The following is a 15,999-nucleotide window of genomic DNA, read 5'->3' as shown; positions in this document are numbered from 1 at the left end:
CACTCAACATCTCTACCGGGTCTGCATACCGATCACCACCGATCCATGATTCATCCTTTCCGGCATTACCCTTGGGTCGGTAACTGTCCTCGCAAGTTCCGGCTATTATCGTGTTGCCCGTGGTTTTCGGAATCTCTAAGTCCCCATTAACCGTCGGGAAAAGGCGGGTCTCGCGGAGGAGAGCACCACGACATCATTTCTGCTGAGAACCAAACATCCCCCTCCCCCACAATCGTCTGGCCCCTTTCTAGTTCTACATTTCGTCATTTAGATTCCGAGGCATAGACCTGTTCGGCCCGGACCATCGGCTGGGAGGCCCCAGAATTCCAACGGCGTCCACTGATCGACTACAATTTGCAGGCTGAGATCTTTTCCGGGTCACCTAGTTTGCGACGGTCTTAGTGCTCGGAGGTCCAGCATTATTTGTGATTTGTGCATTTCTCTTTTTTCTTCAAACGACCGGGGTCAGGGAATAATAATGTGCCCCGGGGCCAGATTGCTTGCTAGATTACATGGACGCCTCCGTCCTGCTCCAGCAAGGGGCGCTCGCGCATCTGAAGGTTTCACAGGTCTTGTCGATCCACCCCGCTGGCGCGTTCGCCCTCAGCTTCTGCATTTTGTTCCATTTTTGAAGATGTGGCCCTCCTCTTTCTCAATCATCCGCGGGGACACATTTACTCGTCCTTCTGGGCAGCCTGGGCCTTGGCGCCACGGAGCTTAGGAGCTGCAGTATCCTTCTTGGGTCGCTGAGAGCGGCGGACAGCGCTCACACGGGCAACAGCCTCCTCGCGGAGATCAGCACGATAACCGTAGCGGGCGGTCAGGTTGGCGACACCCTTGTAGATCCTGAATAGACGCGCGCACGTCAGTATGGTCGCATATAACGAAGTGACCTTCATGGGCCGCATGTCAAGAGACCAGATGAGGTAAAGTAGCTTACTTGCGGGTGCTAGTCTTGGGGCCATAGGTGACGGTGACCCAGTTGCTGGCGGGCTGCTGGGGGGTTTCCGGGCTTCTTGACGGTGACGATGACGCCACCGTTCTCAGTAGCCTGAACGCCAACGGCCTGAGAACGGGCAGAGTTAGGTCGAAAATCATGCTCAATGGAGTGGGTACTTCCGCCATAGGGAAAAAAGATGGGGAGCGGGGATATAGGAAGTGAGGATCGGTACCTTGGTGTTGAGGCCGGAGTACTAGAATACAACTCTGTTAGCTCTCGTGGCTCGCGCAATTCGTAGAAAGCATAGGAAATTTGAGAGAGAAGAGGGCAATTAAATGACAAGGCAGTGGAGGACGCCATACCTTGAAGGAGTGCTTGTTCACCAGGTTCAGAGAGTCCCGGGACAGCTGGGAACCACCACCGGTGTTGCGGCGCACCAGAGAAGCATTCTGGTTACCTATATTTCCAAGTCAGACACGAAGGCTCCGGGTCGGAATTGGCCCTAAGGACGTACGGGTGATCAGCCAGATCAGATCGTTAGAGACGTTGGCGGCCATGTTGACGGGATGCTGAATTCGGAGGAATTGGGGAGGTCGGAATCGCTCGTCGTCGGTCGGCGTCGGCTCTTGTGTGCTCGAATTCTATCTCGACTCAGCGCCTCGCTAAGCAGGCCGCTTTAGGAATAGCCTGAGCCCTGTTGTGGATGCCTTTGTGCCTTAATATGTGCCAATCTGGCCTTGCTGCCTTGTTGCCTTGCAGTCGTATTCACACCTGATCTGTCAGGCTTGAAATCCCCAGATCCCGTGCGCGGACCAGCTTCGTCAGCTTTCCCTATTCGGCGTCTCGGCATCGCCGGCGTCGGATGACAACATCCTTTCCCTTGGCCTGCCCAGTCTAGAAAGTTGGGACTCTTGATCTTAAGCCTGGTCTGGTCTGGTTGTTCTGCTTTGTCTTGTTATCTTCTCTGGCGAAACAATCATGACCTACCTGCTCTTTTACGGACTACTATTGTCCGTGATCATTTCTGGGACTGGTAGGCGAACTTCCCCCCCTCTCTTTCATTTACCCTGGTGCCCTGCAGTGTTAAGAGGTGACATTGAAAGCTAATCGAGTTCTAGCGCTCTACCTCACCCGATCACGTTGGATTCATTTACTTCCTGTCCCAGACTACATCTATCATCGCCTGCCCTCGAGCTTCACGGCCGACCTAGAAGCCGGTCTGAACTCGTCACAATTCAATATCACCTCGAACATTATAGACGGTGATCAACGAGGGGGGCTGGATCTACAGGCGAAACAAGAAATTCGAAAGATTATGAAGCATCGCAAGGTGGATTTTGATGAGGCTCGGCGGATCTATACCCAGCAGCGTTTCGCCAAAAATAATATCGGTCCGGATGGCCGGCCTCGAGATCCGAAGTTCGTCTCCTTTTCATAAGCTGGCACGCGGTGAATATTCTCATCATTATGTATTTCCTCGCTCCTGAATTATTTCTCTAAGAGGGTGAAGGGTGAAGGGCAATCTACAAAGAATCTTCCTACTTTCCCTCTGGTTCATTCGCCTTTTTCTAGAAGCCCGATGATTTCTTGTAATCACTTCGTGACTACGATGGTTCTTTATGACATACGCATTCGCAGTCTTGATTCTTTTTCTCTGAAAAATACACTTGGTCATGCTGACCTTTCATATGTTTGATGAATCGGGGTAGGTTTCCTTCAAGATTAGCGAATAAGGGAGTCAAATACCCATCATCAAGAGCACATCGAGTCTGGGTTTGTCAAACTGTTCGAACCTCACCGATTCTGCTGGAAGACTAGATAATAATACATCACTGAGTAATCCCAGCAGCGATTCTTGATTCAAAAGGAACGGTCTGCTCAGCCGCCACCACCCCCATCGAAGCCCGTCGGGGAATTGCACGCGGCTGGGAATCCATCACCAAGCTTGGCAGCTTGTCATTCAATCGTAACAGATACACCAATTGGATAATCCAAATTCTTAGCGACGTGCGGGGATATAGAAACGCGCGGCACTTGTTACTTGTGCTGCTCATCGGCCATTTCCATATCCCGGCTGCTGAAACCCCGGCGGTAGCGGGGGTGGAGCACCAGGGGCACCGGGTGCACCAGACTGAGATGCAAACCCAGGGGACCCAAATGCTGGGGGAGCGCCAGCTTGCGCATGAAATGCAGATTGTTGGCCGGCGCCATTGAATCCCGGTGGCAGGAAGGTTTGGGGTCCACCATAGCCCGCCTGTGACGGAGGGGGCCGGGCTGGGAGCCCTGGCGGCGGGGTGACGAGTGGTGAAGGGGGAGGAGCCGGTCGATTTGGAGGAAGTGACACATTCGAATAGCCCATTCCCATGGGCATACCCCGGCCCATCCCTAGATCAGATGGTTGAGGGCCAGTACTCACCGGCCGTGAGGTGTCACCATTTGGTATCGCAGTGGGAGTAACGACAGAGTTCGTAGCGGCTCCCGAGAATGAAGGTGCTGGGATCTGCTGGGTTGGCGGTCGAACATTATGCTTCCGAGCCTGTGCAGCCAACGTTCTCTCTGCCTCATCGCCATGGCGCTCTCCTTTTCCATCTTTCTTATAGGCATACTGCACTGAGACTTGTTTGTTCATCAGGTATTGTCCATTCATATTCGTAATTGCCGCATCGGAGGACTCAAAGTCGGCGAAAGATACGAATCCGTAGCCCTTCGACAGGTTGTTATCGTCACGGGCAATCTATATCGAGTTAATTTTCATAATAAACGCGATGATTTATGGAGGCAAAAGGGCTTTCCTACCTTTGGAAAATTGATCAAGTTGCCAAAGCGACTAAAGGTGTCGTAGATAACCTGTTCAGAGACCATAGGGTCAAGGTTTCCGACAAAGAGCTCTGCGCCGATTTCCACTGATTTTTGTTTGTCCGCCGATGCCTTGTTCACACGAATAGGCTTTCCGAAAAGACGAATGCCGTTCATGATCCTTGAAGCATATTCCGCATCCTCCTCACTGATAAATTCAACAAAGCCATATCCTTGGTGCAGTTGCGTGACTCGGTCTTTAGGAAGATGAACGTTGACGATGCGCCCAGCCTGGAGCATCAGCTCCCAAACTAAACTATCCGATGCCCTCTCATCGAGGTTGCCGATGTAAACTGTAGCCTCCTTGTCTTGCTCCCTGGGTTTTGTTAGCCGCCGGTTCCATCATTTTGTGGGACTAGGACTAGGGAAAGAAGGGCCTACCAATGCCTTGCGCCAGACATGACGCCAACGAATCAATTACAAAACAAGGTCAGAATTCAAGAAAGACGCCTGATCAAGACAATAAGACAACAAGACAACGAGCAAGTAGTGTTCGTGGAGGAAGTGGAGGTTAGGGAAGTTGGTGGACAAGGGAGCAGCTTGAGCTTGCGGTGATCATGGGGTTTGCGAACCCCGAAAACTTTTGAACCCGCCCTCCGATCAACTTCAGCGAACACCTCACCACCATTCACACACCTCAATCCACAAATCCTTCCATCCACACCCTCCTGAGATTATCTTCTTGGGTAAATTTTTCTAATATTTGCATCGCTTGAATCGATTTTGTTCCGCTTCCCCCTTCTTCTTTCCCAATAATCACTCAAAATGGTTCAATTCTCCGAAGAGACCAAGGTTCGCTACCATTTCAACATTCATCCGGAAATCTGCTATGGATTGCTAATTCTATATTTTTGTACCCCAGGAGCGTGTTTCCAAAGTGATCGATATCTCCCGAGTTGCCATCCATTAGTGAGCCCTGCACCGAAACCTTTCAGCATTCTCTCTACCACTGATTCCAGAATGCATTACATCCAGCATCCAGCTAACATTGCTTGACCTACTAGCGGATACTTGCCTCTGATTGTCTACCTTGGTATGTCTGCACTAATACCTGATCGGCAGAGATTTTCTCTACAGGCTTTTGCGGCGGTTGTGATGACTGACTTGCATATACAGGTTACACCTATAGCGAGCCCAAGCCATCTTTGTTCAAGTACGTCCAATCCGCCCGACATTTCTTCCCAGGCAGTGCACGCAGCCTTTCATCCCCTATCTGTCTAAACCATTGATTTGATTAGGTTGTTCTCCCCCTTGGCCTAGACGTTGGGACACCACCCCCTCCCCAATCTGGAATGAAGTTGGTAACACCGGTTGATGTGCTTGGAACATTTGGAACATAACAGTCCCAACTATTTTTGTCCATTCTGGACTTGGTTTCAAGATCATCTCCAAGGACAAATCTCCGGTGCTGGCGCCTGACATAAGAGGTGAAGGATTAGATGGACTTTTCACTTCAGGTCTAACCCTTGTATTTTTAAACTTTCAAATTGAATATCCGTTGCAGTCTACTGCAAGCCCATTGATCTGACCTGCCTTGATATCCTGCGGCAATAGTGGGATGAGTTAAAAGGATGAGACAGCCTACGGGTATCGGCTCCGGAGGCGACATGATGTAGAGGGTGGTGCGTGCCACTCTATCTAGCCTCTCCCATCTAGCTTCGTCTGGTCAATATAACGTCAATTTAACTCAAGAGGAGTTCCATCTATTTCAATTTTCATACCAACCTCCCTTTTTTCCCTTGCGGTTGGCTGAATTTGTGATACAAGAACGCTCGCCCATCCCCGTCCGCCTGCGCGCCGACCCCGATCCCGAGCCCGGTTCCGCTTGGCAGAAAAACAACCTATTCGCCTCGTTGACCCTGCGACCAACTTCCTCCACTCTTGGATCTCTCAGAACGATTCATGACTGACAAAAATGGCCTGCCATCATCCTTCGTGGAAACCGTAGCAGGGTTTACCGCCGGTGTTGCTTCCACCCTCTGTCTACATCCACTTGATTTGGTCAAGACAAGACTACAGGGTATGATAACTCTCTTCTCCCTCTGTCCTCCCAATACTATTTCGCTCTGTGATCTCGTCTCTTACCCCCTTACTAGTCGACCGAAGTACATCCTCTCGCTTCGGTAGCTCCTTGCGAATCATTCGTGAAATCGCCAAACACGAAGGTGGCTTCGCCGCTTTCTATCGTGGCCTTCCTCCGAATTTGATTGGAAATTCCACGAGTTGGGGCATGTACTTCCTCTGCTATAGCAGCTTGAAGGATTGCTTCCGTCTTTATCGAAGGCAGGAAGGATGCATGCTCACATCATCTGATTATTTTATTGCATCGGGCACTGCAGGCATGTTTTGACTCGTGACTCGTGACTTCCGCTTGAATAACGAGGCTTCTGACCTATATCATGCTTTATGTAGGCGCCGCCACATCTCTTATTACCAATCCAATCTGGGTGATCAAGACTCGAATGCTTTCCACCGGTGCCCAGGCCCCTGGGGCATACTCTTCATTCGTATCCGGAGCACGGCAGATATACCATACCGAAGGTTGGCGGGGTTTTTACCGGGGTCTTGTTCCCGCCTTGTTTGGTGTTAGCCATGGAGCTTTGCAATTTATGGCCTATGAGCGACTCAAGGAGTTTCGATCGCATTCACTGGATCAGGAGACCCTAGTGGTGAATAGTACCACGGAGGCTGCACCACGGAAGCTTGGAAATCTGGATTTCTTTATTTTGTCTAGTCTGTCCAAAATCTTTGCTGGTTGCGCTACTTATCCATATCAAGTGTTAAGGTCACGATTGCAAACCTATGAGGCCCATCTTTTATATCGAGGCACCCTAGACGCTGTCTCTCGAATCTGGACTCAGGAGGGGGTTGCCAGTTTCTATAAGGGACTTGGGCCGAACATCCTCCGGGTGCTGCCGAGTACTTGGGTGACATTCCTGGTTTACGAGAACATCAGAGTCTACTTACCACGGTTGGTGGAAAGAGCTTAAATATCTATGCAGCCTCGTTTATGTCTTGTAATCTATATTTACAAGATCATCTTTGCATGGTGTGAGGTTTGTAGTCGAAAATGGTATCAAAGACATTCTTGGAAATAGTTCGTTGTTTTGATTAGTGTAAGGGTAGATGATAACAGGAATAGGTCTATTAGACAAGTTCGTGCATATTGTCTTCTACATTTCAGAAATCCTCTGAGTGACCTGCTAAATCAGAAGTAGAGTCTGGCCATTCATTCTTCTTGCGAATATAATTGATGAAATAGTGGTTCAATTGGATATTCAAGTACGTTTACTGGATATAGCCAAAAATAACACAGTTGACATTGCAGAGCTCCATTTGCAATACCGACTTGAGAAGCTTGATATCCACTGCCTTGAATATTGCCAAGGTGCAGAAAGCGCGATTCACATTTACAGTCCCTGTTTCATTGATAGTTATTCTTCGGAGTATTGCGTCGCCCGTGTGCGATGGAGAAATTATATTGTGCTCCGAATTTGTCGGTTACCCGGTTGGTTTTGAGCATAAACAACCCAGGCTCAACCCTACTGCCTCTTTATATTATTTACTGACCACCACTTCCCTTCTTTCAACCAGGCATCTGTCAATACCTACTTTCACGACGCGTCCATTAAATAAATTTCACCAATGAGGATGTCGAGGCGGCAATTCGAGACCTGCGCAACCACCCAGTAGTTATCTGGCAGAGGGGTCGCGGGGATAGTTGGCTTGAATCACGAATGAATCAAATTGACAATTTCTAAATATTATGCGATACTACAATACTCCGAAGCTTTGTTTTGATAGGGATGCTTGCATACTGAATGATATTATAGGATAGAAGGGAGATTTATTTAATTTTACAAGCCTTTTATTACCCTGCAATCTCTCGGGTTATTTCGAGAGAATCGTCAACCCTCCGACGCTGTACAGCTTTTTCTCACAATTGCCGAATATAGACCAAAGAGAATCAAGAGTGCTAGTTATATCCTCTATTCTATCTAAGTTACCGTAAGCTGGACCTTTCCACACCAAGCAAATCAACCAACTTATTAGTAGACATCGCCAAAGCCCACACGGGCCCGAGCCCAACTAACCTAACCCACGAATAGGTTAGGCTTTAGGCCCGGTCCTTAGTGTTAGGGAATAATTACTTGTACAGGGTAGAAAGCCTGTCGACTAGGTAGGAAGATAAACGTCAAGTAAGGAAAGCAAAACACTGTTTCTTGCTATCATGGATCTCTCTATAATCCTTAATTTATGTACAGGCTTCAACACTTTCCTATATAACCAAAGTAAAGGCAATGAATCATATTACAATATACGGTCTAACGTGGCCTACATATAACAGAGGTAAGCAAAGGCTACAGGGGAGAGGGGTTCACGAATCCCTAATGGAAGGGCACCGAACCCTTAGGGCCTTATAGGTTATATATCTATGTTAGGGAGAAGTAGGGCTGTTATAACGAAGCCTGACCGATAAGGTGTCTAACTAACACCTAAGGCATAGAGTTGGGAATAGTCTAATATTGCAATATCATATGACAATTAAGCTTCTTCTTTTACCCGCTCTATCGGCTTTAAAGTTATTATTATATCTATAAATAGACCCTTCGCCTTATTAGAAGACTACTTCCTAGAACGTACTTAGTAAAGATACTAGAAAGGTACTACGAGCTTATTAGTCCCTAAAAAAACTCCGCGATTTCTATAAGGTTATAATCGATAATATACTTCTTTCTACTGCCGCTAAGCGACTAGTTAAGTCTCTTAGCTATTCGACTATTAATAAGCTATCCGTTATCGCCTAGTATTTCGACGTATTAGGTAGCTAGGATGCGAATTTGCGAGATTTCCTTAGATATCCACGCAAGAATACACTTAATTATACTAGACGATAACGAAACAGAAAATTAGTTTCAGGGAATTCAAGGCCTCGCACAACTTTTTACTCAGCCCACCTATATTATAACGTTCAGATACTAGATAATAGAGCAACATTGAGAACTTAGCAGAATTGCTCAAACAATTTGGCATACAACTCAAAACGGCGATTGAGTACGATTAATCGTAAGCCGAACTACAGTAAAGGCAATAGCTGTAATTGATCCTTCGAAATATGAAGGATAGCTGTAAGAAGGTATTCAGATCGAATGCTAATTGTTTTCCCCTTTTTTCAAACATACTCTGGGCCGATTAAAGGTAAGGGATAAAAAATATTTCACCATTTACTGGTCTGTTGACATCCATTTTGCGCGGTCTGTGCTCGGGATGGCACAGATTTTTTTCTCTTTCATCATTCTAACTCCACTCAATTTCCAAGCTACAACATGGGCATTGTGGAAAGCAGAATTTTGGCAAACCATATCCTCGCTGCTTGTGAGAAGGCTGAAAAAGAAGGCAAAGATCAATTGGACGAGAATCATTTCTGTAAAAATGCGGTGAGTTGACCCTTGTGCAAAGATTACCTGAGATACAAAGCCTCATTTCCGCAGGAAACAACGAAGGTATCAAAAAGTATATACAAATATATCCCCAACAATATCCGGCGCTCTCGTCAGCCCGTTATCAGAAAAGCCATCTCAGACTCTTCTCGGCAACTTCAAGTCCCCAAAACCGTCCAAGACCTGCAGTACAGACGTAAATCACTATTCCACAGCCAGGCAATTGAAAACCCGGATTCAGCAGTCGCTCTTCAACCTGCAAGTTTCCCCCAGAGTTCTTTCGATCCTACACCGACATCCCCACTTAGCATTCTTTATAATCTCATTGTTGCTTGCGAAGAACAGCTGCATTTGGAAAAAATTCGTCTAAGAATCTTATGTGTCGCAATTTTCCGACTAAAGGATGCCGTACAGCCAGGCACCCGATATCAATACGATGATGCTTCAATGTTTATAGCCCATGTGATTAGGAATTCTGGCTGCAATGACCCCTTCCTGTCGTCGAAAGTCGGGTACGACTCTGGGTTGGCCGAGGAGAACGGTACTGTCTAATAGCCAAAGACCTTGGAGGGTTGGGTGCACTATACGTGCTTCCAGAGGATGGTGGCGAATCAATGTAATCATGACCCATGCGATGATAAAATCATTGCTTACAAACTCCAGGTGGACAAAAGAACTACCCAAGGCAGCGACGAATGCAAATCGAATCGTCATGATGGATTATCTAAGACGTCTAAGGCTTCCGGAGGAAGCAGAAGCACGAGGTTTACATGAATTAGCAGAGGATGAGGTTTCCAGAGTTTTCAATCCGGCAAAAGCCATGTTGGACCAACTAATGGAGAATCAACTTTCAGAGACAAATGTCTCAAGAACGATCGAGGATAGATGGCCTGGCGAAACTCAAAATAACTGCTCCTCTCAGCCTCGCCAATCCGCAATTCGTGTAATTCCACATGTTACTTCTCATCTGGAGTCAGCGAATTCTATAATGCATAGCAATGGGGCACCATCAAATTCATCGAGCAATATAATACAGCAATCTCACGAGGGGCTGGCCACCCAAACGCTGACCCAAGATGGGCCAGGCCTCATTCTAATGCCACCGGGTCAAACCCATACAGTTGAAAGCAGAAATTTACCTCCAGAATCGAGGGAATGTGAAAGAGACAGACCTCACTATCCAAATCACATGGAAACCAGGGCTTTATTCAACATGGAACAAAATAATCTGGAGGTAAGTGAACATTATCAAACCAAAAATCAGAGGAGTGCTAATTTCTCAAAAGCACTTCTCCAACACAACAAGTGATGGGGAATACGATAGCCACTATCACATTAGCAGACTTTCCTCAGGCTTTTGCAGCAACATGCACTTCTGTACCCGCAGAATATCCTCAACTATTCCCATATGGACGACAGACCGTGACCCCTGCGGACTACCCTCTAATGTTTCCATACCACGTCTCAATACCTCGGGATTGCAGACTCTCAATCAGTGTTGCAACCTTTGTAGCCTCGAGGACAGCCTATGTAGTTGGTGGAAGGGCAAGGATAAGGTTTAAAGCTGGTGAAATAACAGGCTCACGTTGAAAGTTTGTTGGGATATTTGGAGTAAGAAGGGGCTGGGATGGTTCGGACAATAAACGAGGCTGGCCGGAGATTATCATCACGGGTATGATGTATCCTTCTTTTCCAATGCCCTCCTTCTCCAAGAATTTGGTTTCTTCTAGCACTTTCCAGACTTGAAAGCCGTACCCTTGAAGATATCCAGGTAAATTGCCGGAAGCCTTGACTAAGAAAGGTTCCAGGCCAGCATCATCACAAAAGAAGACGTTGCGGTTCTCTTTGTCTTGCTTTCAACTGGCGTTTTTTAAAAAGAAGCCAAATCCTCCATAAGTGACTGTGGCATTGTCGGAAACGATATCTGGGGCGCACGGGACAAGGAGAACGAGACGGGCGACCTAGCATAGAGAATTAAGATCCATGCGCTAACAACATATCATATTAGCCCATATTTGGGGAACTTTTAGATCGTACTCACCTCTGGTACTGGATGGGAAGCCCCCGGTGCTTGGGTTGAAAAATCAATGAGAGGCACAAACATGACGTTCGGATTTGAGAAGTCCAGTAAAGTGGGGTTCTGCCCAATCTATCCCCGTTGGTGGCTACAACCCGCTTTAATATCAAATTGACCAGGCCAGGAGACCTTCAGTAAACAGATCAAAGACGCCGTTATTAGAAAAGCAGAAAAAATTTTTTTTTTTTTTCATATAATCTCAATCTTACACTACACGGCCAGTTTTGACTACATGGCGAAACAGAAGGGTGCCTCACGTGATCCAATCGTCAGGCTTTCTCTCCTCAGATTAACTAAGTTTACGGAAAACAAACCTCGGATTAGCCTGATGCATGTTATATTGTTTCTCATATTTTTCATTTTAGCAAAATCCGGGACAACTATAAAGTACTGCCAGCGCAATTCGCTCACTCTGATCCGTTACATGCTTACGCTTGGGGAAGGCCATTGCTCATCGGCAATGTATTGTTGGGTTGTTGCAAGTGAGATTCACTACACTTCCTCTGTAGTATATTTGCCAAATTTTTCCCTGAGTTAGGTTTCCTTTCAGACTTCCAACGGTCGGAGGGAATATTTCGGGAAGCGGGGAGCTTGTCAAAGGATGCGACCACCGAGAAAGGCGGGTCGGTCTGGGCTGAAAGTCAGAAGTTGATCTGGCGTGCAGAAGTACATCTTGCTACTGGACATAGTTCTTATCGTTATTCATCATGTCCTAACAGGTCTCTTTCAGTGGCGATACAATGTTGTTATTTGAAGACAATTTATAATAACTACCTTGCTTTTAAATTTGGAAGGATCATTACTCTCTGCAGCCAATTAAATCTTCTCATGTAGCCTTGTCCAAGCAGCAATATAGGTATGACTAATATGTTATAGCAGGTTCATTTAACATCCCCCGTTTTATTTCTATGGAGCATTCCTTGGGCGAAAATTGCTCGGACCACACCTACCAAATGAATAGTTAAATGATGAATGTTAGACCACGATGAGCCTGAAATCCTCGAGGTCAGATGGTTCGCAGTATTTTGAAAGCTTATGAGATTGGTCTAGGCTGCCCTCCAATCTGATCCCTGTCTTAGCGCCGCGGAATCATTTCCGATTACGCTTCATATATCACGTGTCAAATCAGTTGGAAATTAGTTCACTTCGCACCAGTTGCCCTTTAAATTTGATTCATTCTCAAAGACGCTCCTAACTCATTCTCTAGATTCCTTTTTTTACCTTTCCCTGAATATGGATGCAATCAATCACCCAGAGGGGGAGATACTCCATTCGTTGTTCGGTCGCACGGTCGTTAGAGTGGGAGAAAATCTTGTCATAAAGTCGGGCAATATCCGTTCGCACGAAGCGCAAACGCTTCGTTTCATTGCAGCAAATACCACGATCCCTGTACCCAAAGTTCATGATGTCCGTTCGGAGAACAGCCAAATAGTGGCTATTACGATGGATTATATGCCTGGAAAGCGACTTGATGAAGCGTGGCATACTTTGGATTCCAATCAAAAGCTCTCCATTGCCAACGAACTTCATTCCTACATCAGCCAACTTCGCAACTTAAAAGGGGAATATATCGGAGCTGTCGGACGTGGCAAGGCGATAATTGGACGACGTATATCTATTGAAGGTGGCCCATTCGACTCTGAGCAACAGTTCAACGAATTTATCTTAGGGGATCTTGTTCAGTCAGCACCTGATTTATTACGACACTATGCTAAACATGCGCTTTCGGATAACCATGAGATTGTTTTTACTCATTCCGATATCTCCCCACGGAATATTCTCGTCGAAGGAGGCCATGTCACAGCAATCCTCGACTGGGAAGATGCTGGTTGGTACCCGGCATATTGGGAATATACTCAGGCGCTTCGGCAATTGAAACCAGTGCCTGACTGGCCAGAATATCTATCCCGTATTCTTCCCCCTCAATTCGAGAGAGAATACATAGGCATGTCCTTCTTAGCTCTCATCTTGAGCCACTAGCTGATATACTATGGATATCATGAAGACCTAAGATAGTGGCAAATCGAACAATTAACAATATAATCATCACTTTGATTTCTAAGTACAACTAAAAGCTCTCCTTTGTTCTTAACAAAAAATACCCAAAAAGCTTATAAATAGATCGAAGAGCTAGATTCGTTAGCGAAACCGCCTGCTTATTTATTGAAGTAAGCCACTAACCTGCAACATGATTTGGCATTTACAATAATGTTATTCATCCTCCGCTTCCAAGCATGCATCAGTCATTTCATAGATAGCCGATGCTCGTTGAGACATATTCAAATACCCATAGTTCACCATCCGGGTAAGTGCGTCATCCACCCAGTTCTGGCAATTCCAATCTATATCCTGAGGTCCATTCTTCACCAGGGTTCTTGAAACGACACCTCTGATAGTGGCTTCGCTGATCGAATCTGGAAGCTCTGCCACTCTGATTTGTCTCACAAGCCTCCGACTCTGATCAGGTCTGTAATTGTTGCGTGGATAAAATTCGAAAATTCCAGGTGACCCCTCTATATGCAATAGACTTGTAGATCTATCAGGAAACTCAAAGTATAGGCCCGTGTGGCGATACTTAGTGTAGTCGAGCGGATCACCGGCGAAGACAAGAATGAAAACTTTGGTTGGCATTTTGATAAACAGCTGAATGCTTGCTGAAAAATTGGAATCTGGAATATTCGTGGCTCCAAGATAGGAGGGATTGGTAGTTGACGAATATTTTGGAAAACGAAAGCTGTTTAAATAGATGAGGGTATGTTCATCCGCTTACACAAATACAAGCAGAAACGGCTGAAGCTACGTATTTACGCGCGCGGTTAGGGTCAGAGAAGATATGCTTGGGAACAGCGGCAAGGCAGTGTCCAATTTTAGATACCCGAGGACCAATTAATCCTAGGCTAGGCCACATACACGGGGAACCAGCAAACTGATCCCTGTGAGTTGATTATGTCGTCCAATGAGCGAGCTAGTGTTCCCGCCGAGGCCTTGAGATATAGCGCGCGCGACCAGAACCACGAATAAGAAGATGAGCCGCAATTGCCCTGACTGAAAGCGAAATCTAGCCCAAAGTGTCGACATGGTTGCAACTTGCAAGATGAAACCAAAATTTGATGAACGACGCCCAATGATCAAGCGCTAACTAGACCACATTGTGCTCGCACGTGGGCGCTAGTGAGCATGCAAAATCTTCTTTCATCTGAAACGACCCCTCGATTGCATCTTATTGGTCATTTTTAGATATTTCAAGGAGAAGTGTGCTGGTTTGGCAAATTTTGGGAAGATTAAATCTTCATGTAGCCTTGTCGAAGCTCTGTCTGCTGCAGTTTTTGGTCTAGGCGGCTTCAGCTACTAATGATCTGCTCATCTGAAGTTCAATTCCGGAAAATCCACACCAGGTTGCTGCTTTATGGGCGCTAGGTAAAACGGACATTCGATTAGCCACGTCCAATTACGAAGCGCTGGCTAGGCCGCTTTGAGCTCTCACTCGTCAACGCCAAGTGAGACAAAGACCGTGAAGACGTCCCTACAAGGTCTTTCGTCCATTGCATCTGAAATCGCTCATTTCAGCTCCAAAGCGCCAACTCAAATGAATAGACTACTATTAGTATTAGGCCTTTAGGTAGTCTATCCCTAATTATAGATATCTCTCTATTAATTAACTACGTCTTAGATACTAAAGTATCTATCCTATATCGCTAGTATTCTACCTAGAATACTATATATTCTACTATAGGTTTCGCTAGGCCTTCTACTAGGTTTTATACTAACTTCTTCCTAGTCTACTACTAGCAGTGTCTCCGCCCACCCACACCGCTTCCGCGTTGTGGGTGTGCCACACACAGATTCAACACCACACACAGATTCAACATTTCCTACTTCCCCTATTTTTTGCTTCCCTATCCAACACTACCATCTAAATATGCCTAAATTTGATGAATCTCGTATGGCAGAGGCCTGCCTAGCTGCATCACGCGTTGAGAAGCCGAATATAGCGCGTTTAGCACGCGAATTTGGTGTTAACCGACACACCCTCTATAATCGAATCAAAAAAGGAGCAGGGCCTAATACAGCTAAACGCAATGCTAAACAGGCCCTAGAAGCCTATCAAGAAGAGGCCTTAATTCGCTGGATTCAACATATAAACGATTGCTATATGCCTATCACTCCTAGGATACTAGAAGCGTAGGCGAATCGTGTATGCTAACGCGTCGGGAAGCCGTCGGTCAGTAAGATGTGGGCGTATCGCTTTATTAATAGGCTTCCTAAATATCTTCAATTAGGGCCTACTAAGCAGTATACGAAGGAGTTAAAGCGAATCCTAGTAGAAGACCTAGCAGTATTAGCGAATTAGTACGATCTACTAGCCTAAACGATCAAGAAGACTACACCACTACGCTTAGTCTATAACTTTAATAAATACGGCTTTCAACTAGGCGAAGGAAGGTCTAGAAACGTTATATCTACTACTACTACTAGTAGTAGTAGGAAGGTAGTAGACCTTCCTTAGCTAGACTAAGGCGAAAATATTACGTCTATCGAGTGTATAGCTACCGACGGGTAGCAGATAGAACCCTAGTTTATCTTTAAAGGCAACGGGGTCTTTATAGAATCTTAGTTTAATTAAACAGACGACCTACTACTAAGAACTACTATCACTATATCGCTAAACGGTTAGATAACCGATA

At 46.2% G+C, this 15,999-nt stretch overlaps 6 protein-coding genes across 6 annotated transcripts, besides 2 other annotated features; 4 read left to right on the top strand and 2 right to left on the bottom strand.

Annotated features, from left to right (window-relative positions):
* Positions 1 to 674: 674 nt before the first annotated feature.
* On the bottom strand, positions 675 to 1,497 carry N7462_008784 (uncharacterized protein; the record flags this gene model as incomplete). Its single annotated transcript, XM_057080498.1, has 5 exons — positions 675 to 846; positions 941 to 1,066; positions 1,117 to 1,193; positions 1,303 to 1,397; positions 1,455 to 1,497. 5 exons carry the CDS (start codon positions 1,495 to 1,497, stop codon positions 675 to 677), a joined length of 513 nt encoding a protein of 170 aa, XP_056930826.1.
* A 421-nt stretch (positions 1,498 to 1,918) lies between these two features.
* On the top strand, positions 1,919 to 2,378 carry N7462_008783 (DUF2015 domain-containing protein; the record flags this gene model as incomplete). The annotated part of the gene is made up of 2 exons (XM_057080497.1): positions 1,919 to 1,973; positions 2,059 to 2,378. 2 exons carry the CDS (start codon positions 1,919 to 1,921, stop codon positions 2,376 to 2,378), a joined length of 375 nt encoding a protein of 124 aa, XP_056930825.1.
* Positions 2,379 to 2,990: 612 nt separating this feature from the next.
* N7462_008782 (U2 snRNP complex subunit HSH49) lies at positions 2,991 to 4,197 on the bottom strand (the record flags this gene model as incomplete). The annotated part of the gene is made up of 3 exons (XM_057080496.1): positions 2,991 to 3,674; positions 3,737 to 4,112; positions 4,178 to 4,197. 3 exons carry the CDS (start codon positions 4,195 to 4,197, stop codon positions 2,991 to 2,993), a joined length of 1,080 nt encoding a protein of 359 aa, XP_056930824.1.
* Positions 4,198 to 4,561: 364 nt separating this feature from the next.
* Positions 4,562 to 4,588: a sequence feature (Short protein (N7462_008781, KAJ5675884.1) was converted to a misc_feature.).
* A 70-nt stretch (positions 4,589 to 4,658) lies between these two features.
* Positions 4,659 to 4,706: a sequence feature (Short protein (N7462_008781, KAJ5675884.1) was converted to a misc_feature.).
* Positions 4,707 to 5,698: 992 nt separating this feature from the next.
* On the top strand, positions 5,699 to 6,786 carry N7462_008780 (putative mitochondrial folate carrier protein Flx1; the record flags this gene model as incomplete). Its single annotated transcript, XM_057080495.1, has 3 exons — positions 5,699 to 5,816; positions 5,893 to 6,135; positions 6,209 to 6,786. 3 exons carry the CDS (start codon positions 5,699 to 5,701, stop codon positions 6,784 to 6,786), a joined length of 939 nt encoding a protein of 312 aa, XP_056930823.1.
* A 2,330-nt stretch (positions 6,787 to 9,116) lies between these two features.
* On the top strand, positions 9,117 to 9,789 carry N7462_008779 (uncharacterized protein; the record flags this gene model as incomplete). The annotated part of the gene is made up of 2 exons (XM_057080494.1): positions 9,117 to 9,234; positions 9,289 to 9,789. The coding sequence occupies exons 1-2, from the start codon at positions 9,124 to 9,126 to the stop codon at positions 9,787 to 9,789; spliced, it is 612 nt and encodes a 203-aa protein (XP_056930822.1). The 5' UTR covers positions 9,117 to 9,123.
* A 2,758-nt stretch (positions 9,790 to 12,547) lies between these two features.
* On the top strand, positions 12,548 to 13,294 carry N7462_008778 (Aminoglycoside phosphotransferase; the record flags this gene model as incomplete). Its single annotated transcript, XM_057080493.1, has 1 exon — positions 12,548 to 13,294. The coding sequence occupies one exon, from the start codon at positions 12,548 to 12,550 to the stop codon at positions 13,292 to 13,294; it is 747 nt and encodes a 248-aa protein (XP_056930821.1).
* Between the last annotated feature and the right edge of the window lie 2,705 nt (positions 13,295 to 15,999).

The sequence above is a fragment of the Penicillium macrosclerotiorum genome, assembly GCF_028827735.1.
Source record: "Penicillium macrosclerotiorum strain IBT 26536 chromosome Unknown utg000008l_segment0_segment0, whole genome shotgun sequence".
Classification (NCBI taxonomy): domain Eukaryota; kingdom Fungi; phylum Ascomycota; class Eurotiomycetes; order Eurotiales; family Aspergillaceae; genus Penicillium; species Penicillium macrosclerotiorum.
Note: the sequence above shows the minus strand (reverse complement) of the source record. Positions and strands in the feature narration are given on the sequence as shown.